This window comes from Eptatretus burgeri, chromosome 12 (genome assembly GCF_056783735.1).
Source record: "Eptatretus burgeri isolate ZD-2024b chromosome 12, Ebu_testis_v1, whole genome shotgun sequence".
NCBI lineage: Eukaryota > Metazoa > Chordata > Myxini > Myxiniformes > Myxinidae > Eptatretus > Eptatretus burgeri.
Window position 1 is genome coordinate 58,646,015 of NC_140972.1, and position 22,847 is coordinate 58,668,861.

General features: G+C 42.1%; 1 protein-coding gene across 3 annotated transcripts in view; it reads left to right on the forward strand.

Annotated features, from left to right (window-relative positions):
* The window catches only part of LOC147015700 (uncharacterized), a 169,263-nt gene that overhangs the window by 106,196 nt on the left and 40,220 nt on the right, over nucleotides 1-22,847 (forward strand). For all 3 annotated transcript variants that reach the window (XM_085849166.1, XM_085849167.1, XM_085849165.1), the window contains one exon: nucleotides 18,852-18,911. In XM_085849166.1, coding sequence (XP_085705292.1) covers nucleotides 18,852-18,911 — 60 coding nt within the window. The remainder of the gene's footprint in view (nucleotides 1-18,851; nucleotides 18,912-22,847) is intronic.

Sequence of the window (22,847 nt, forward strand, 5' to 3'; positions counted from 1 at the left end):
AACCTTTTGACACTTTAGACCCCTTTAGACCCAGACACCCTTTAGACCTCTTAGATCCTGATTACTATTTGAACATACCCGTTATACCCCATAGACCATTAGATCCCTTAAGAGACGCTTTAAATTTTTCGACATTTTAAGACTATTTTAAGACCTTTTTAAGACCCTTCTGATGCCTTTTGACATTTACATCCTTTAGACCCCTTAAGCCCATTTCAGACCCTTTCAACCCCTATAGACCCCTTAAACCTGCTTTGCCTTTTGACCTTTGGACTGTTTAAATTATTTAGACCTCTTTAGACCTTTTAAGACCCTTTTGACACTCTCAACACTTTAGACCCTTTCACCCTTGAGACCAAATAAAACATAATAGATCCTTTAGACCCGTTAGACCTCTTAGACCAGAACTGCTTTTGAATTGTACCCATTAGACCCCTTAGATCCTATATACTCTTTTGCCCAAGAGACCATTTTAACCCCTTTCAGCCTTTTTAGTCCTTTTAAGACCTTTTTAGTACTTTTATGACCCTTTTTAGTCCTTTTAAGACTCTTTCAACACTTTATAGCCCTTCACCCTTTAGATCCTTACACCCTTCCACCCTTGAGACCTCCTAGACCCTTTAGACCACTTTAGACCCTAAGATCCTTTTTACCCCATTTAGGGTCTAAAAGGGTTTAAGGGTCCTTTCAATGGACAAAAACTAATGGAATGTTTTTCATCAATTCAGGACCTGCTCATCCTGCATAGTTTTCATTGCAGGAATACAATCATGTTATTAGGCCTTTCAGCCCCCACGGGCCCCGAATTTTCCATCGAATAAAACTGCAAATAAACTTTATCACCTAATGCACCCTGACTAAGACCATCCTCCATCGAGAGGCGAGCATCTGTCCCACTTGGGACTATTCATCCTTTATAACATGAGTAACCTGATCTTAGAGACAATATTGACACATTGAATATGTACATGGATGCAGTATACAGACAGTAATTCACTTCTGAGATAACTATTGTTGACATTGGCTGTCAACGTTTTCCAACAAAATACTGTGTTACACCTACCAAACAATGGAAATGCTGGCCTTCCTGGTTCATGTTCCCATCTGAACATTTGCCTCATTATGATGTGCCCCCAGTTTCAACAGATATGTCCTGTATTGAGTTTTCCATTGTCTCCTAAGATCCTTGTTTTTCTAAGTCGATATCCATTGTGAGCATTAAATACTGTGAGCCTTAATATTTTAAATTATGATATGCATTTATATGCTGTAAAGTTATATGAATCAAAACCTCGGTGAACTTTTAAGAAAATGTAACTATCAAACTTAAATATGCAATTTGGTGTTCGTCTGTCTGTCTGACCGTGATGCATTCGGTTGTTACTTAATCAATCTCAATCAAACTTGCCAGAGGGACTAAGGGTCATATGATGGAGGTTGTGGCGACTTCATTTGTCAGCCTCCCCAAGGGGGTTTTCTGTCTTGGACAAATGGCGTGTTAAGGTAAATAGCTTATCGTGGCATTTTCCCAAGGCCGCTTATAATTACAAAAGTAATAACAATAATATGATGATAGCATAACATCAATGTTATTACAAAACAGCATTAATACAAATAATATCCCCCCTCCCCCTCCCAAGGGTTTTTTCTTTGGACAAATAGCGTGTTTAGGTAAATAGCTTATCGTGGCATTTTTTTTCCAAGGCCACTTCTAATAACAACGGATATACGAGTTTAAAAATATATATGTATGTTGAAGAAGTATCATAATATAATCAGGAGCTGGTCCAACACTTGAAATATGTCTTTTCACCTTTACAAATCTCATACTCTTACTTGGTCTCTCTGAAAGGACCATCTGGCGAACCCTCCCATTTACTTCCTTAACAATCCTTTTGAAGAGGTTTAGTCACTCAAACTTTTGGGCCTCGGTCATGATCTTTCTTGGGCAAACCACATATCCAAGTTGGCCTCTGAAAGCAGCCGTTGCATCCTCCATCGTGCCAAGTCTTTCCTTGGCAAATCTGAACTTTTATCAACTTACAAGGCCTGTTCATTTGCAGATCGATGTCGCACTGCTCGGACTGATGCTCCTGTCTCACACCTTTCATAGCATGATTCCATGAATACCAAGACCCTCAAAATAATTGGAATATCCTGCAAGGAAGCTGTCTCTTGGCTTGTTACTCTCATATTGCAGACAGGCTGGTAGTCTCTGTCTTCTACCACCTCTGTCTGGTCATGCACACTCTGCCCTTTCCTTGTTCTGTCCCACTCCCCCCTCCCCCACCACTAAGGTTTCTGTAGGGTGCACTGCCAGTAACTCATTTTTGAGGAAATTCGTAAAATCCAGGCTCACTGCTCACGTGGACTCATTTCTTCCTCTTATCTCTCACCTGTGGAACCAACTTCCTCAATCTGTTAAATCTCATTCTTCCCTCTCGGGCTTCATGATGACTGTTCACCACCACCTCACATCTCAGGTCATCCCCCATCTATACCCATGACATTTTTACACTCATTTACCCTTCACAAGCACACCCCTTCCTTTCAAGGCTGTTGTGTTTTTTTCCCCTCCCCCTCACCTTCCTTTTTATTTTTGTTCCATTTTTGTTTCTTCCCCTGTTTTCCCTTCCTCTTCTTGCTGTGTTTGAGCTTGTATCCAACTTATTCACCCCCTTTGTCTGACTCTCCTCTTTTTGATCTCATTCATCCTTGTGCCCATTCTTCTTCCAAGTGTCCCCCCCCCCTATTGTGTCCTTCTACCCTGCTGTTGATGTTTTTCTCTCCTTACCACGATGTCATTTTTTTTCCATTATGTTCTGGTCCATTCTGTGTTCTACCACAATCCTCGATTTTGTGAACAAAGTAAAGAATTGTTTTGGGTGTAGATAATATGTATCATGCATTGTTTATCTGGTGAAAACAAAATAATTTCACACTGGAATAAAGACATTCCCCTTCACCTTTTTCATAACATTGACAATCAACGGTATCAAAGAATGAAATCTGAGGAATTTGGAATTATTTTATCTCGGACTAACATTTTCTGAATGTATGAGATGAGAGTAGCAGACCTGTGTCCAATCACGGCATAACCGAGGCAGCTTGCTTGGCACTGCCTATCGTTTCTTATGTCACATCATTGTCCTGTCAATTCCTCTTAGAATCATTGTCTTGAAGTGAGGCAGGTAGAGGGGGTTAGGGAGCAGGGGGGGGGGGAGGTGTTGAATGTTTCACTTCAGCTTTTATGTCTGGTCCAAAACAGATACCACCTGGTCTTTATGAGGCACACATCTCAAAGTGCTTTATTACAACTTGTTTGCCCTAAGCAATGGAATAGTGCATTGTATATTTATTAATCAGTATTGACACGACATAACCAGTTTACAAACTACATGATTGGAAATCTTTTGGTTTTTTTTTTTCTTTTATTGTTAGGAATTGTCATTTTTACAATTTCCTATACGTAACCACACAATGACACATTTGAACCATGTCTTCTTTTTTTTTTTCAACAAAAAGCAAAAGTGTTTCTTAAAGTTTTGGAAAAGTTTTCTATGCAAAGAAAATTCAGAATCCATAAGAAGGTAATGCTGGGGAGACGGGTAAAAATAATATGACGTGTTTTCGTTTATAAACTAACGGCCACAGCTACGGACATAGTGTTTCAATCTCGTCCATGAGCTCAAGGGAACTGGCCCAGAGTTCTGTCTTCACCCCAAGTCAATGAAGAACCACGAGGAGGCAGGCAAATTCCAAACAGGCCTCAGCCGTGGCATTGCCTGATGCTTACTTCATGTGTTTCTGCTTTGAGTTAGGCCACAGAATATCATGTCTTTTCCTGTGGTTCAAAGATATGCATCGTGAGTTTTGTAGCCACTTTCCTTGAGTCCCCGTCCTGCATATTTAAATCTCTGTAGAAGAGTTCATTTTGTGAACAGCTCAAACATTCCGTTGGATTTTATGATTTTCGGATCTTCGTTCTAACCTCCCTGTACCTGGATAACGTGATGCCTCGGCGGGGTCCCAAAACTGCCGAGGTATTTGAATTCTCTGTGAGTGAGAAAGTTCAACTTACAGTTAAGATCAAATACATGTGGAAGCACGGTTGATGAGTGTGGGGATAAGAGTTCTAGATTATTTACTTACTGCTAGTTATCTTGGACGAATTTGAATGATGGTAATATTCAACTGCAACACAATATACCAAGATGAACAGGAAGTAGTAAGTTAAGAAAAGTTTATTTTTTTTTGCCAAAATAGCAAAGTAACTTGAAAGTCTTATTCCTTTCCTGTAAATCTTCCCCATTTCTCCCCAACCCGATGCTCTTCTTTTAAACATGTGTGCACTCATTGTGTCAAAACAACATTAAAAAAGGCAAAGATAAATAATAATCTTTTCAAAGCTGCAACCTAGCTCTTTATATCAAAACAATTGTGAACTATTATTACCAGATGTCATCCCAGCTACTTTATCACTGACAGTGGCACAAGAGTCGAAAGGTAAAAAAATGTTTTTCTCTTTTTGAATTTTGAATCCTCTGTGTGAATCTGACGACAGTTTGAGATTTTGTCGGTGACTTTAACCTGCTTCCTTTCTCTAACCGCCTTTATTATTTATAGATAATAAAGACCTGAGTATGTGTTGTAAAATTTAACTCCTTATTGATACTATCCAGCCAAACCCAGTTTGCCATTCACAACAGGAATACAAATGACCTCGCTAACATTTACAAAAACTGAAATTGTTTTGAGTCTTTGTCGCCTCAGAAAATCCATGAATGCAACTACAGACCAATTAGCCTTCTCCCAATCACCAGCAAGGTTATGGAATCCATCATCACTTCAGACATTAAATCCTTCCTCTTCTCCAATGGCTTGATTCCCAATTATCAATTTGGATTCAGACCAGGTCACTCTACCTTGGATATGCTGCTTCTGCTCTCCCAACAATGGATGGAGGTCCTCGATGCCGGATATTAAATCAGACCCATCTCCCTAGAAATATCGTGTGCCTTTGATTCGGTCTGGCACCCAGCCCTGCTCACCAAACTCTCTTCCTATGGTATCCAAGGACATGTCCACTCATGGCTCACAGACTTCCTCTTTTGTTGCAGCCAATGTGTGGCCCTAAATGGAGTTCTCTCATCCCCTCTTCCTGTCCAGGCTGGAGTTCCTCAAGGCAGTATTCTGGGTCCTATTCTTTTTCTGGTTTTCATCAATGAGCTCTCTGACTCTCTGGAAAATCCTCTTTATCTCTTTGCTCATGACTCCACCCTCTGCCGTACCATCTGTCATCCCTCAGATCGGCAAGCAGCAGCTTCTTCACTCTCTGCAGATTTGGATAAAACCCCAAGCTGGTCCAACATGTGGAACATGTCTTTCACCCCTGACAAATGTCACACTCTCACTATGTCTCTCTCCAAAAGGACTGCCTGGAACTCCCCCCCCCCCCCATCTACTTTCTCAACAATCGTCTTGAATAAGTCCTTTCATTCAAGCTTCTGGGTCTCACTATCTGCCATGATCTTTCGTGGGAAAGTCACATTTCCAAGCTGGCATCCAAAGCCAGTCACTGACTGGGCATTCTCCATTGTGCAAAGTCCTTCCTTCGCACATCTGAGGTCCTGACCATATACAAAGCTTTTGTCTGCAGCCTGATGGAGTACTGCTCTCACCTCTCACCTTTCTCGGCTTCACACTGTGGAAACCAAGGCATTTAGGACCATTGATAGTTCCCACAATGAGGCTGAGTCTTTGGGTCTCTCACTCTCTCACTGCAGGCAGGTCGGTGGTGTTTTTGTCTTTTACCGTCTCTTCTCCGGCCTAGCCCCCCCCCCCGCTCTGTCTGAGATATTCCCCTGCCCCCATATTTCCGCAGGACATTCAAGGTCCTCCAGTAACCCCCTTCTGGTAAAACTACCAAAATCAAGAATCACTGCTCACCTTTACTCCTTCATTCCTCTTCTTTTCCCCCACCTTTGGAACAAACTCTCACACTCTCTTCAATTCCACTCTTCCCTCCAGGTCTTCAAAACAGCTGGTCACCACCATCTCTTGTCTTCCCCCATCCAAAACCATGATCTTTTCTTCCCCCGCTAACCCATCCCAAAACCACCTCCTTCAATTCCCTGCTTTCCTTCCTGAAAGTCCTTGTAGCGTCCATCTTGTTTACCCTGTGTACCCCACCCCATCCCTCTCCCTTCCACAGATCTCCTCATGTCTCTGTCCCCCACTGTTTTTTCCTTCCCTCTCTCACCCCTCTTGTCTCCTGCTCCCCTTGTTGTACGTTCTGCGTGTTAGCTCTTATATGAGCCTCGACGGTGTATACAAAAAATAAATGAATAAATAAATGTTCCTTCCTTCCACTGTGACCGAATGCATTAGGGGGTGAGCTTATTGTCGAGTGTTCAGTTTTCTGCATGTAGAAAACGGTATCGTTTCAGATTATATTGTCAGTCAGAACAATAGATGAACAGGTGTCAAATGTTTCACTTGCACAGAAAAAATAAAGCACCATTCAGGAGAAAATACAAACTTGAGAGAATTTCCCAGAATTATTTTGGTGCAGGCAGTCACAACTTGCTTTCGGCGTCCTGATTGGCCATGAAGCATTTCATGCTTGTCAACATCTGATTCAAAACAGATAAAGCAAGATGAATCTTTGGAAGGTGTACAAGTGGATAGAAACATGAACAAACTTGGAATGGCACTTGGTAGAGCGCATACCTCCGCCAGGCTGAACAGTTTACGTTTTGGATCCCACTGATGGCCGGATCTGCATCCGGACCTGAACCAAAATCTAATCGGCTTGTTATCGTCACATAACCAACTCATCCATCAAGTTTTGTCATGACCCATCCACAACGTTTTGAAACATCATGCTATTTGTCGTTTTTGGTCCTATCTCTCAATGGTGAAGCATCACTTAAAAAATTATAGCCTCTGGATCTTCACCAAAATCGAATCAATTTGTCCTTGTCATCCACCCAACCTGTCCACCAAGTTTCATCTGAATCCGTTCATAACATTTTGAGATATCCTGCTCATAAACAGACGGACAAACAGGGGTTGAAAACCCTAACCCTAACACCCACCTTCGGTGACAAAGGTAATGATAGAATGTGTCGATGTTAAGCAGAAAGTTCAACCATTTCCATTGACTAATGGGAACATTAAAAGTGGAATAATTTGTTATAAATTTTGATCTTGCTGCTATAAACAATGGAACAGTGCACAGAGTGCCGAAGAAAAACACAAAACCAAAAGAAGCGAGCCTCATCTGTGCACATCCTTGTTGGATTAAACACTCACGATGGCCATCCTTCTTATTCTTCAGTGATCTTCCGCTTGCCAAGACGCAGACACATAAACCCCTTCGTCTCACCATCATCCATAATCTTTCCTGGGCTGACCTAATAGCTAAGTTAGTAGCCAAAAGTAGACATTGCCTGGACATTCTCTTCCCCGAGAAGTCTTTACTTAACATTCTTCAACCGCTCACAGTTTACTACGTTTTATTCTACAGCTCGAAGGAGTGTGCTCTTTTGAGAGCTGGGGCTTCAGTGTTACTGGGGCCGTTTATGCTGGTGTTCCTCATCGGTCAATAATGTGTATCTACAAAGATGAGTATTATATGAAGAAATAGGACGACAATATGTAAATTTATTCATGTATTGAATTGCATTCACATATTATATCTTGCACCTCCTGAGCTTGACAACACCAGCATTGAGGCAGATGTAGTGCATTTTGAGTATGAAGTCAACAGCCTCAAAAACTGTACTTTAAAAATACAGTAATTACAGTATAAACATGTGGTCCCTTGATCAGGGAGCCTGTGTCCTGCACCCACTTTTCCTTCCATTCCATCCATTCCATCCATTGGGACCATTCTGTGTGCAGAGCGTTGGTGTTGCCGAAGCAGTCTCCTTGGCTATTGGGAATAATCCTGGACGGGTCACCACTCTTACACAGGATACCACCAAGCTGGCACTCATTTTTGCTGACCTCAGAAGGATGACAGGCAGAGTCAACCCCACCTGGTATTAATTCAGCAGCGAAGGGAGATTTGAACGCAGGATCCTAGGATCCCAAGCCCACCACCCTCACCATTAAGCCAACACTAGGAACACTTTTCCTGAGCATGAATGATTGATTACATAGAATACAAGGTGCATGTTGATTGCATTTTGAAATTCTCACCATCACTGGCTTTGAGTTTTCCATGTCATGTAACGGTTCAAAATGTGTGTCTTTGGGTCCGGCGATGATAAATATAATCAGTCTCAATTATGTCTCACTTTGCTTCTGTCCAACACTTGAGCGAAACTGAGAAAGATGCTCTGTTCTCTCCATTTAGTGTTGCTTTATGACAAATTTGCAGACCTTCACATACGACCTGTCACCTGACATTTGCTTTACGTGAAAATGGACTCGATGAGGCATTTGCTTTACTTGACGGCATTTATTTTGCTGTATGTAAGCATCAATTGCTGAGGCTGTGTTGTACATCAGCTGTGTCGCTGATGCAGTGCCCCCCCCCCCCCCATTTGGTTATAGCTCGAGGAATTTGTAATTTGTTCATGGTGCAGAGATGATAACTCGCCGATTCTTCTCGAAGGGCACCGTGAGATTTTTGATGGCCACCAACTACTGCTGAGGGACAGCGTCCATCTTATGGACAACACATGCATTGATGAACCACCATGCCTGTAAAACAACAGGATGACATTTTGTAGAGTTGGGTTGAGATTAAAACCCAGAGTAGACAGCTCAGAGGCGAGTGCAAGGAAACTGGGAGACCATCCTGACTGCCCTAGCTCATACTGGTAGACCATCCTGACTGCCCTAGCTCATACTGGTAGACCATCCTGACTGCCCTAGCTCATACTGGTAGACCATCCTGACTGCCCTAGTGAAATAGTAACGTCAAAGCAAAGTTCCAGATCAGTACTTTTCAAATGACCGAGGTTTTCAGATTTTTTCACCATGGCAACATGAGTTGAGATCAAGGTTATCATATTCCTACGTCATTACATCACCATTCTTACACACACTGAAATTATACAACCACAGCATTGACAGCAATTACATACGCTGGTCATTTGAAAATAATACAAGTCTGTTTTTTAAGCTTGCCACACTCCCCATCACTTGGGTCACAACCCAATGGCTACAGTCATGCTGGGCAAGACATTCAAAGTCTCATAACTATTGACTGTTTGTTTGTCTGTTTGGTCTGTCTGCTTGAGATATCCTGTGCACAAACAGACAGACAAACAGACAGACAGGACAGAAATGGGTGAAAACATAGCCTCCTTCACCTTCGGTGGTGGAGGTAACAATACGTGTTATAAAACATCCTAATTGACCCTCATTGATAGACATGCAATATGTTTGCGAAATACAATTTTTGATTCAACCCATCAGCGAAACGATGAGTTGGCATGCCCACAATAACGATAATAATTATAAAAATCAGAACGCATATCCTGAAGCTCACGGAGATCAGGAGCAACAGTCACTCAAACCACCGACATATCCCCTTTGACTGTGATTTTTTTTTTATGTCGTGAACAAATTTTGGTACATCACGGCTGATGAAGGTTGTGGTCAAGAATCATTGAAATCATGTGTGCTGTTTCAGAGAAGAGAGCAAATGCCTATTTTGGTTGCTCAAACCCCTCGCAGACCAACCCCCCCCCACCCCCAGACCCTGAATTATTTGTTTTAATGCCATTTTTTTGTGTTTTTTACTTGACAGACCTATCCGTACAGGTTTCCACTGACAAACCAGACATAATCTGCCAGACAAATTTTCCTCCCTCAAGACACCCCGGACTCCCTAGTATCTCTCCCTGGTTACTCCCTCCTCCACTACGACAAACCTGAGCCTCGTCCTGGCGGAGGAGTTGCTCTCTTAATCAAAGACTCTATGCCTCACTCTCCCTGCACTGCCCTCACTCCCCCAAACCCCCAGGAATACCTCTGGCTACGGCATCCCCTTCACTCCCACCTCTTGTCCAGCTGCGTGTTATACCGTCCACCAAGCAGTGATAACTCCATCTACACCTCACTATCCGAAAACATGGACCAACTTCTAACCTCTCATCCCAACTCTCTCTCTTCCTCATATGTGGCGACTTCAATTGTCATCATACCAGTTGGCTTGGTGTGGGTACCTCTCTCACCTGCCATAGCACTTCTGCAAAAGGCTTCTGCAACTCATTGGGACTGACTCAATCGGTCAACTTCCCGACCCGGATCTCAACCAATTAACTCCATCTCTTCTGGATCTGATTTTGACAAATTTCCTTGAAAATATCTGCTGCTCTTCCTTCGCTCCAATTGGTTCTTCTGACCACGTCCTTGTCAAAGTGGACATCTCTCTGGCTGTTATCAGAGAACCACCTCAGCACCATCGAGTGTGGCATTTCACTCAGGCTAAATGGCAGGGTCTCCAAGCAGCCATCAGACTTCTAGACTCGTTTCCCATCGCTACTTCCTCCAACCTCAACTCATCCTGGGAATTCTTTCAAAGAAACTTGCTCTCCCTCATGCACAGATTTATCCCCTCTCGTCTTCAGTTGTCCTTCCCTTCCTCCCGCCCTTGGTTCACTGAAGCTTGTGGTGAGGCAGTTATCCTGAAACAACTTGCCTTTTCCTCATGGAAAGCAAACCCAACTGAGGGCAATCTCAGTTCTTTCCACAAAGCTCGGAACAAGTGTGTGTCTACCCTCAGGAGAGCCAGAAAACAACATCTTTCTTATTTAAAGTCTGAACTCTCAAACCTCTCACCCTCCTCCAAATCCTAATGGTGTCCAATCAAATAGGTTTCTGGTGTATGTTCCTCCTCCATCCCCTCCCTTACCTCAAATGGCCGCACTGCTGACACCGCACATGAAAATACTGAATACGTAAACTCCGTGTTTGCATCTAAATGTTGTGGCTGAAACACATCGCTTTCTGTACCCACCTTACCCAGTTGCACCCAACTGTCGCTCGACTCTGTGTCCTTTTCTTCTGACAAAGTGGAGAGCTTGCTGTCAAACCTCGACTCCAATTCTGCAACCGGTCCAGACGGCATCAGCCCACATGTCCTAAAAACCTGCACCTCTGCTCTTGCTCACCCTCTCTCTGTTCTATTCACCCTCTCATTTGCTCAAGGTCATCTGCCATCTGCTGGGAAATCAGCAAACATTACTGCCCTGTATAAAAAAGGTGCAAAAACAGATCCTCTAACTACAGACCAGACCAATCAGCCTTCTCCCAATAATCAGCAAGGTTATGAAATCCATCATCGCTTCAGACATTAAATCCTTCCTCTTCTCCAATGGCTTGATATCCGATCATCAATTTGGTTTCAGACCAGGTCACTGTATACTGGTAGGCTATCGTATGATGAGCTGCTTCTGCTCTCCCAACAATGGATGGAGGTACTCAATGCCAGACATGAAATCAGAGCCATATCCCGAGACATATCGTGTGCTTTTGACATGGTCTAGCACCCTAACTTGCTCACCAAACTCTCTTCCTATGGTATGCAAGAAAATCTCCACTCATGGCTCGCAGACTTCCTCTCCTGTCGCAGTCACTGTGTGGCTCTAAATGGAGTTCTTTCATCCCCTCTTCCTGTCCAAGCTAGAGTTTCTCAAGGTAGCGTTCTGGGCCCTGTTCTTTTTCTGGTTTTCATCAATGATCTCTCCGACTCTCTGGAAAATCCTCTTTATCTCTTTGCTGATGACTCCACCTTCTGCCGTACCATCTGTCATCCCTCAGACCGGCAAGCAGCAGCTTCTTCGCTCTCTGCAGATCTGGATAAAATTACAAACTGGTCCTATACTTGGAACATGTCTTTCAATCCTGACAAATCTCACATTCTCACTATATCTCTCCAAAAGGACCATTTGGATAACCACCCCATATATTTTCTCAACATTCCTCTGGAAGAATTTTTTTTTCATTCAAGCTTCTGGGTCTCATTATCTGCCATGATCTTTCCTGGAAAGCCACATTTCCAACCTGGCCTCCAAAGCCAGTCGCCGACTGGGAATCCTCCGTCGTGCAAAGTCCTTCCTCGGCCCACCTTAGCTCCTGACCACATACAGAGCTTTTGCCCGCAGTCTGATGGAGTACTGCTCTCCCCTCTGGGCTGGTGCTCCTGCCTATCACCTTTCTCGGCTTTATGCTGTTGAAACCAAGGCATTTAGGATTAGTGGTTTCTCCCGCAGTGAGGCTGAGTCTTTGGGCCTCTCACTCTCACTGTAGGCCGGCTTGTGGTCTTTCTGTCTTCCACCGTCTCCTCTATTTATCCCCACCATATTTCCGCAGGGTACTCAAGGTCCACCAGCAACCCCCTTCTGGTAAAACTACCAAAATCAAGAATCACTGCTCACCTTCACTCTTTCATTCCTCTTTTTTCCTGCCTTTGGAATAAACTCCCACACTCTTCAATCCCATTCTTCCCTCCATGCCTTCAAAACAGCTGCTCACCACTACCTGTTATCTTTCCCCATTGAAAACCACGATCTTTTCTACCCCCGTGTATCCACCCAAAACCCACCTCCTTCAAATTCCCTGCTGTCCAACCTGAACGTCCCTGTCGTGTCCATCTTGTCTACCCCGTGTTCCCTGCCCCATCCCTCTCCCTTCCACAGATCTCCTAATGTCTCTGTCCCCCACTGTTTTGTCCTTCCTTATCCCAACCCTCTTGTCTCCTGCCCCCCCTAGTTGTGCGTTGTGTGTTCGCTCTCATACGAGCCTCGACAATGCATAAAAATTTTTTTTTTAATGCCGTGAACAAATTTTGGTACATCACAGATGATGATGGTTTTGGTCAAGTTCCATCAAAATAATTTGTGTAGTTTCAGACACCCCGGATTTGTGTAGAGCAAATACCTATTTCAGGGGTCAACCCCCCCCCCCCTTTAGACTAGTTTAATGAGCATAGATTTTGATGCAGTCGATAAACTCTGGTACATTACAGGTGATGAAGGTTGTGGTCGTTTCATCAAAATTGTGTGTGTTGTTTCACAGAAGAGGGCAAATACCTATTTTTTTTGCTGTGTGGAGTGGGGGGGGGGGGGGGGTAACTCGCCCCACTACCGTAGAGCCCCTTAATGAGCACAGATTTTGATGCAGTCAATACACTTTCATTCGTCATCATATATGAAGCTTGTGGCCAAGTTTCATCAGAATTGTGTGTTTGGTTCAAGCGATAATAACTGAAGTGTTTACAGACTCACTGACTGACTGACTGACTGACTGACTCACTTCGCATAAGCTCACCGGACTAAAGTCCCGGTGAGATAATAATAATAATAATAATAATAATAATAATAATAATAATAATAATAATAACAGTGTTCTTTTATAGTGCATTTAATTTCATGCGAAATCTCAATGCGCGTTCCAAGGTTCCATTCAAAAGCCTCCATTGTCTTTCAGTGTGCAAATAAATTTAAGTTTCCGACAGAGAATTATAATATCCTATAACTGAACGATTCAAAGGATTTACGCATGGATAATGCCCTGCAGTAAAACTATAAATATACTAGGTAGATTTAAACAGAGAAAAATTATGTCTCCAAAACGAAAATACTGCACATGTGATCAAAATATTTAATTTCACCAATTTGAAAATTAAGATACAATTGTGTGCATATTCAGCCATCAAGCGAGACATCTGCATGAAGATGGAATCGTGTTCTCGAGTGTGGCCCAATTCAGACAGATCATATTGTGATTGAGGCAGGTATCATTTATCTCCACTTGCCGAAGAGACAACCGAGTTTGAAAGTTATAATGTTTAACCCTGCATCTCATGTAAAGACAAGCAAAACGATGGATTTCAACAATTGAAAGTCAATAGAATACGTTAACTGCTGTGGGAAGGTAAGGAGCAGCTGATGTCTGAGCATTTGCCATTAGTTATAGCAAAAGAGAGTTCCACATGAGTCACAGAATGCCTGTTTCCTTTAGTTCTCTCTCGAACGAAGCCGAAGTCGGTTAATGCTTGAAACATCAGTCACACAAGGTTTCCCACGATGGTTAACAAACTCTTGTTGCCTGCCACTTGGTAAAATCCATTGTTTAACTTGTCCACCAAAGCAGACCGAAGCTGGCCTTCACACATGCTCGTATTGGATTGTATCTTTCAAAGGCAAGCGGACTACCTCTGAGGTCTAGACGTGATGAGCCAGAAAGTGATAGATGCTTATTGATCTAAGCAACATTATAACTTCTTTTCAAAGCTTTTAAAATGGAGGAAATATAATTTTGTTCCTCGTTGCTCCATGTTTGATCACTAGCTCTGGTCCTCCAATCTATCCTTGCTTTGCGCCGGTCCCTAATCGACTAAGCAAGTGCAAATGAGACATCCGGTCTTGAGGACGTGTTTGAAGCTAGCAAGGACGACTTGATGGACGTGCTTGTGTTGTATCACTGCCCTCCTGACTTCGGCTTTCGCTGTGGCTCCGCATCTGCAGGCGCCGACCCCGCTCCCCCTCTCATCGCTGAATGGATGGAAGAATGAATCGGGGCTAGGTCACGGGTCAGACCCACTCGGGAGCTAGCGCGCGTGGGAATGGGCTTTGGGCCAGGAACTGGGGCAAGGCCGAGATCAGGGTGAGCTGGGCCTGAGGCACTTTCATTGCCTCAAGATTTCACAAAAGTGCCAATCAGGCTGTTGTTGTTTCATCCTTCCCCCTCCCAACCCTCCGCTTCCCATTAGTTTAGAAGCCAATTGAACCATGCAACCTCTCTCGAGCTCTGTCATCCCTCTCTGACACCTCAGATGGCCATTGGTGCTTAAGGCCCTGAGAATGGAACACTCAGAGGTAACAGAAAACCCATATCTGTGCATGTGTGGTTATAAGACTGAATTGATTGTTGTGTGTGTGTGTGTGTCTGTGTGTGTGTGTGTGTGTGTGTGTGTGTGTGTGTGTGTGTGTGTGTGTGTGTGTGTGTGTGTGTGTGTGTGTGTGTGTGTGTGTGTGTGTGTGTGTGTGTGTGTGTGTGTGTGTGTGTGTGTTATCTTATACTTGTCGTTGATTCAGATTCCTTGGATAAATATAAATGTTAACAACAGAAACTTGTTTATTGCTGTTTATGCAGCCAACTGTGGATTAAAATAAAGTTTACCATTCTGACATCACATGGGGAGATGCACTACAACAAAATCTATTTAATATGACTGATTGCCGAGCCAAATTGGCCATGCAAAATTCGGCAAAAACATTTAACAATACAGCACATGGTTTTTGTGGGGGGTGGGGGAGAAGGGGGGAGAGAGAAGAGGGAAGGGGAGATACTGTATTTGCTTCAATAAATGACAAGTTTTGATGATAATTCTTCAACATGCATTGGAACTTAAATGAAAATATGGAGGTAAGATCATGGCCATTGGTTAAGGCCCTGTCACCTTGACGATTTAGCCAACGTATGCCTGACATATGCAAAATAGGGCTAAAACGCCGGCACACGTTGAATACGTTATGGGTAAGTTTGTATACGTTAAGGGCACGCTGAAAAACACTGCCATACGTCGTAGTATGCTGGCTTTCATCGTTGTAATTTGTGGTTGTCCTCAAATTTTAGCATGCTTGAAATTTTATGACGTATGCCTGTGTATGACTCACACGTTCCGCTACACTGGCCATAAGTTGTAGGCACGTTACGCGATCGTTGACACACGTCGACACACGTTACTTGTAAGTTACTCATAAGTCGAAACACGTCGAGGTAATGATTAGCGTACCCGAAACATAAAATTTTCAGCATGCTTGAAATTTCACGACGTACTAAACGTACCACGAAATATGACAGCGTACTTCATCGTTTTTCAGCATGCTCTTAACGTATACACAACTTACCCATAACGTATTCGACGTGTGCCAGCGTTTTAGACATTTTTCATAGGTCAGCATATGCTGGCTAAATCGTCAAGGTGTGACTGCGTGGTTGACACTTCCAATTCTCAGGCGGTTATGATTTAAATCGGCGTGCGGCAGGTTTTTAACAGACTACGCCACGAGTTCGCCGGCGATACGTGCAGCGCGCTATGCCTAAGTTTAACTATCATTGGGCATAGGTTGTGAACGCCGACAACACGCTAATCATTCGTTTGTACAAGTTATCTATAAGACAACGAAACATTCTGTGCCCGTTAGTAATATATTATGCATACGACCAACACGTTATGAATATGACCAAAACTTAAAAAAAAACATCAAAATTTCAGCGTACGCCAACGTTTTACATACATTTTTATATGTTGCCATTGCTGGCTAAATCGTCAAGGTGTGACAGCACCTTTAAGAAGTGAGTGTTGTTTTTAATTATCATCTTTCCTGCAATTATCCAAGGCTTACAGGGAAACTTGTGCACATGCAGGACAAGGACATTAGGAGACTTTGGTGTACTTTTAGGAGACATGGACAGATCAAACACAGAAACACCAGACACAAAGATCCCAGCATCATGAGCTACGTGCTCAGATGGGAACACCAAACATTATTATTGGTCGAAACAGTGCCATGGGCCTTCTTTATTATTATCTTCACGAAACATTATTTCAAATTGGGCCTTCTTCAAAACCATGTAACCTCTGCTGCGAAGCTCAGATGATAATATTTTTAAATTGGTGAGTCATTTGATATAAAGTTGGTTAAGTTTTCATGGCACCACCCAGGTATTTTATTTATTTATCTGGGAATGCATACCATCAACTTTTCCATTGTGCTATTCATAGTTTGTAAATTTGTGCTGAGTGTTGCTCTTGTCTGTCTTGTGGCACCATTATGATCAAATGTAAGTTTATTGTCCTTTCAGTTACTTGGAGGTGCCTCGTGCTATTTCTCATTGACCATTTTCGTTCCGATGGGGATGAATTCGTTTTTTGACATTGGGGATCAATTATCTTGAAACATTTATTAATGACAGGTCACAGAAAATAAATACACAGTTGTGAGCAAATAGTTGTAAGTACATGATGAGAATAATGTGTGGTCATGATAAATGAGGAAAAGAAGGGCATTACGACCAATGATATTGGAAAGATGATGTTGTCATAAAAGGTGATTATGTGAGTTGATGTTAATTGATTGGTGGATGGTACTAGACAGGAATTTTAGTTTTGAGATGTGTAAATCGGATTTTACAAGGCATAGTGATTTGAAAAGATTGGAAAAAGAAAAAGGGAATTGATGAAAATGGAAGTAACGTAATTGATTCTATTTTGTACAATATCACTCATTCCTTCAGCCTCTCAGAACATCCCCACCGAACACTCTCACCAATCGCTCTCACCGAGCATCCCCAATGAAACTGTCACCTTACATCCCCACTGAAATGCACCTGCACCTGTCACCTTTGATTGTGTTTCCCGCTCATCATGTGACTTAACAAATACAATCCTTTCGCTCCCCCCACCCTCCATCCTCCCACCTCTTCTGTTTCCCTCTCTCAGTCATTCGTTTATATCACAACAATGTGTAAAGAGATCCATGGTGGGATTGAAATATGTCAGGACCCTGAAAGTTTTTTTTAAATTCTAATCTTTCCATAACATGGAGAACAATAAGACAGCAAAATGACAATCGTAGAACCTGCTTTAAAGACTTGGTGTTCATGGTTTTTCAACTTACACTTTATGACTGCAAGTCTCTTCCTTTAAATTTCCACTCTTAAGGGTGACTCACAAGTCCCAGGACACGGTTTTAGCTGCTTATACAGGATTTGTTTATCCCATCTACCAGGGTGAGCCATAAGCCCCAGGAGTAATGACATACAGTATTACAGTAATAAGAGGAGTTTTTATTATTTTATTCTTATGCAACCTGTAGCTGCTTGGCTGCATCATTTCCTGGGGCACGGCTGTGCCACTGATGCAATTATATGCATCCCCATCCCTGTGCCAATGCCCCATGCTGATACTCATTTTGCCAACCTTGGATGACAATTATATTTTGTCATCTTGTCATTCTGCGTTAAAATTACAATTATACCACAACAGAACAACAATTATGCCATTCAAAAGAATGGCAGGGGCTTGAACTCAACACACTAAGATCTTATACGAGGCATCTTAACCAATAAGCAAACACCAGATTTACAACAGAAGTAATAACATATTACAGTAATACATAATAACAGGAGTAATAATATAATGTTACAGTAATGCAACAATTACAATATCTCCTTCGACATCGAGTGCATCCGTGTGCGATTTCATCGTCGTCTTGTTGTTGCTCCTCTCGTGGTACCACACCACTACTACCAACGTCTCTTCCACTGTAAATGGACTAGTATCTGCCATTTTGGTTTAATTTATTACTTGCATATATTGGGGGAAAAAACAGTACAAATAGATGGTATAAACAAATCTTGTATTCGCAGCTAAAACCATGTCCTGGAACTTATGACTCACACTGTATAACATTTTTGGCCTCTTTCATATCTACTTTTAAATATAACGAATGTCTTTCAATTAACTTTGTATATTGTTAAAATTATATATTAAACTAGCGGGGAGAAGTTACACATTGTAAGCAATAACGAACCGTGCTTCCACATTGGCTCGGGTCGTTCACTTGCATTTGATTTTAAATTTATTTATTTACATTAATTTTTCATTTATATATATTTTCATTTATAGAGGCTTACCAATGGTTCTGTGATTTTTTCTGGTGTATCCGCTTCGATGTCCGTCAGCACACAAAATTACCGTGCTTCCCCATTGTCTTCGTTTGCTCACCTGCATTCTTTTCTTTTTTTTCAGTTATTTGTTTTCATTTATTTATATTTTCATGTATGGATGTTTTCCAATGGTTCTATGATTTTTCCAGGTGTATCAGCTTCGATGTCCATGGGCCCGCAAAATTCCAGCTTTCTACGTCACCTGGAAGGTACCTATCTTTAATATCAGTCAGTGAGTCAGTCAGTCAGTCAGTCATTAGAAGGAGCTTTATATATTAGATATAACCTTTTGTATGACACGATTGGCTTGTTCATGTTCTCAACTTAACCCCCTGACCCACATCTTTGCACCTTTCTCTCCGCATCATCTGCCAATCATCGCACACCTCATTGCACCTCCACCAATCACGCACCATAGACACCCCCAGTTTTCCTCCCTCTTCCCCCTTCTCAGCAACTGGGTTGCATTGGTTTATCGACCATGCAAGGTATTTAAAGAGGTCGCAAACATCTTGAACTGTCTCTCTTTCTTTGCTTTCTACTTTCCTCAGATGTGTGTCTGATGGCACCTGTCATGTTAGCATAATTAAGATTGTCAAAGTTTAATATTGGTTTAGCTCTGCCCTGTGTCTTCTCTTTTGTACATCATTGTTGTTGTTTTTTTTGCTGCACCTCACAAATCCTTGTTTTCCCCTGCTGTACATATTGCTTTTGTCATGAAACCTTTTATTGTTCCACATGCCTCTCCTCTCCCTCGGTTTATAAATGAATTACTTCTATTGTGAATGTACCCAGTTCGTCCTGTCTTTTCCTCCATTGGTCCAGCGTAGTCCACAAGCAGGTTAGCTGGAAAGTTCTGCCCCACTAATTTGCTCTTAATAGCCGGTGCGTACTCGGCAGCTCCGCTCGGCTGCACCAGATAATGCAAGTTAACTTGATTATGCATCGAGTGCATGAGACACGCCCCCCCTCCCAATGCTGCTAATCCACTGGAAATGGTAACACGAAGTAGTGCAAACCCTATCAGGATTGGCAGTACAAATCGGACTCAAACCATGGGTCCGTAAAATAAAAAATTAAAAAGAAAAAAATATATAAACATAGAAATATATATATATATATATATATATATATTTATATATATTTATTTATATATATATTTATATATATATTTATATATATTTATTTTTATATATATATATATATATATATTTATATATATATATATATATATATATATATATATATATATATATATATATATATATATATATATATACCGAAATATGTGGAGTGTGACGATCTCCAATGGACATAAAGTCCTACATCAAAACGTCACCTCCAATACAGAAGCCTCGGCCCAGCGGCTCTGTCACATGTTATTTGACATATGTTACAAGACATATGTCAAACAGACATATGTGTATATATTCTAAGATTGAGGCGGTTGGGATTTTACTTTTTAAAGAAGAAGAAGGTGCTTCAAACCAAAAGTAAACTCGATCTACTCTACTAACTTTAGCAATAAACAAGAGCAGACCTGGTCTCAGGCAACGTTTCACCAGCTTCACAGCCAGTTTCCTCAGGCCAAGAGACCCCGAACCTCAGCATGTGTCTGGTTTTTATTTCGATACGACTGCTCATTTCTGGTCAAGTGCTGGTGTTCGAGGTCAAATGGAGGAGTTTTATATATTTTTTATTTTGCAAAATATTGTGCCAGACATAATAAAATTGGAGGTGAACAGGAGATCATGGCATGCGGGGGATGGGAGGGCGGCGAGGACAGAGGCACACGGAAGCACAGCACAAGGGTTTATTTTCAAACCCATGAAAAATAGACAACACAAGCAACTTAAATGAATACGGGGGTTTAATGACAATGAATCAATTATTTACAATGGTAATAATTGAGAATGGGATAATAATGAGACGTGGGGTAACCCACATTCCTATTTGAAACGCCTCCACACAGATTTTAATGTAGACTTGGGAGGTATAATAAATAAAAGAAAAATCCTCCCTTTCTCTTGGCATTTAGCTCTGTGCCCAGAGATGAGTTTCTGAAGCTTGGGGTTTGCCAAACCACATCAACACTGCGTGGGGAAAAACACCCAAAATGGCGCCCAGCCATCTGGGCGTGGGAAACGTACAGGAGGAAATTCAGGTGGTGAGACTCAACACCAGGGCTCAGAAACCGCTGTGCAGCTTCTTTCATCGATCACACTTGCTGACGCTGCTCCTCTGCAGAATGGCACCACCTTCGTTCCCAATGGCACAGCACAAGGTTTTGAGTCACAGTCTCACATGATTCAGCCTAACAGTCCATGGCTAGCATCTTAAGGCCCGGTCACACCTTGACGTTTTAGCCAGCGATGGCAACGTATTAAAATGTATGTAAAACGCTGGCTTACGTTGAACTTTTGATGTTTTTTTTTTAAAGATTCGGACGTATTCATAGCGACTTGGTCTTATGTATAACGCATTGGTAACGGACACAGAACGTTTCGTTGTGTTATAGATAACTTATACCAACGAATGCTGAACCTGTTGTCAGCCTACACAACCGATGCCCAACGATAGTCTAACTTAGGCATAGCGCGTTGCACGCATCGCCGACGATGTCGTGACGTAGCATATTAAAAGCCTGATGCACAACGATTCGAATCATAACTGCCGTAGAAATGGAAGTGTCAACATCGCGGTCACACCTTGGCGATCTTGCCAGCGTATGGCGACCTAAGAAAAATGTGTCTAAAACGTTGGGGCACGTCAAATACGGTATGAGTAAGTTTGGTATACGTGAGTAGAACGCTAAAGTACGCTATCATACGTCGTAGTAAGTAGAGTACGTCAAGAAATTTTAAACATGTTCAAAATTTTACGACGTACTTGGCGTATGACACACGTTCCGCATGCGATGGGGATAAGTTTTACACACGATATGTGGACGCTTACACACGTCCACAAAGGCTACTTATAAGCTACTCATAAGTCGAAACACGTCGCGGTAATGTCTTTTTTATGCGAAACTTATTTCTAACTTATGTTTGACGTGCTTTGAACCAATTCTTTACGTAGTCCCAACACACATTGACGTATGTAGACGTATTCCAATGACGTCTTCCGGTCGACAAAAAAAAAATGAACGTGTTTCTAGCTTACAACTGCCATATAAAGACGTGTTCCCAGCGGTTTTGGGAATTGGTATATAAAAATGCTGCTCATAAAAGGGGAACCCAACCGTGTTTTCGAGTCCTTTTTGAGTCGATGTCCATGTCAGCAGTAACAGTATCAGTATCAGTATTAGTATTAGTATTAGTATTAGTAGTAGTTTGTTCATGTTGGCAGTAGTAGGTGAGTGTGAGGGGTTAGGGTGTGGGTTATGATGGATCGTCCTTGCGTTTAACGATTTAATGATTTAAATGATAAACTCAACGATTTAAATGGCTGCATCTCCACTATTGAAAGTAGACGCTTGCGCTCAACAATTGGATTTTTTTTACACTCAACGACTTTTAAACGGTACCACTCAGCTATTTTCATTGTTTACAATGAACGATTTAAATTGCTGTCACTCGCCTTTGTTTTTTGACGCTGGGGTTTGGAAATTTCAAGCGTTTCTTCTGAACGTGTTAAAACGCTCAAACTCGACTATTTTAAATAGACGCTGCCGATGGACAATTGGAATCATAGCCAAGCTCGACATCGAAGTGTGAACATCCTCGTCATGCCGAAGAAAAGTTTGAAGAATGCTGCAAATAAGTGTCCTGGCCGTGGCCGTGGACGCTGACGCAAGGACGATCCATTATACCGACGTCTTTCAGCCTATGAGTAACTTAAAAGTAACGTCTGTCAATGTGTGGCAACGATCGCGTAACGTGCCAACAACACGTTAATCATAGGTTAGAAATAAGTTTCGGGTACGCTAAACATTACCTCGGCGTTTCTCAACTTATGATTAACTTACAAGTAGCATGTGTTGACGTCTGTCAACGATCGCAGACCGTGCATACAACTTGTGGCCAGCGTAGCGGAACGTGTGAGTCATACGCCGGCATACGTCGTGAAATTTCAAGCATGAAAAAATTTGAGGACAACCGAAAAGTACAACGTTTAAAGCCAACGTACAACGACGTATGGCAGTG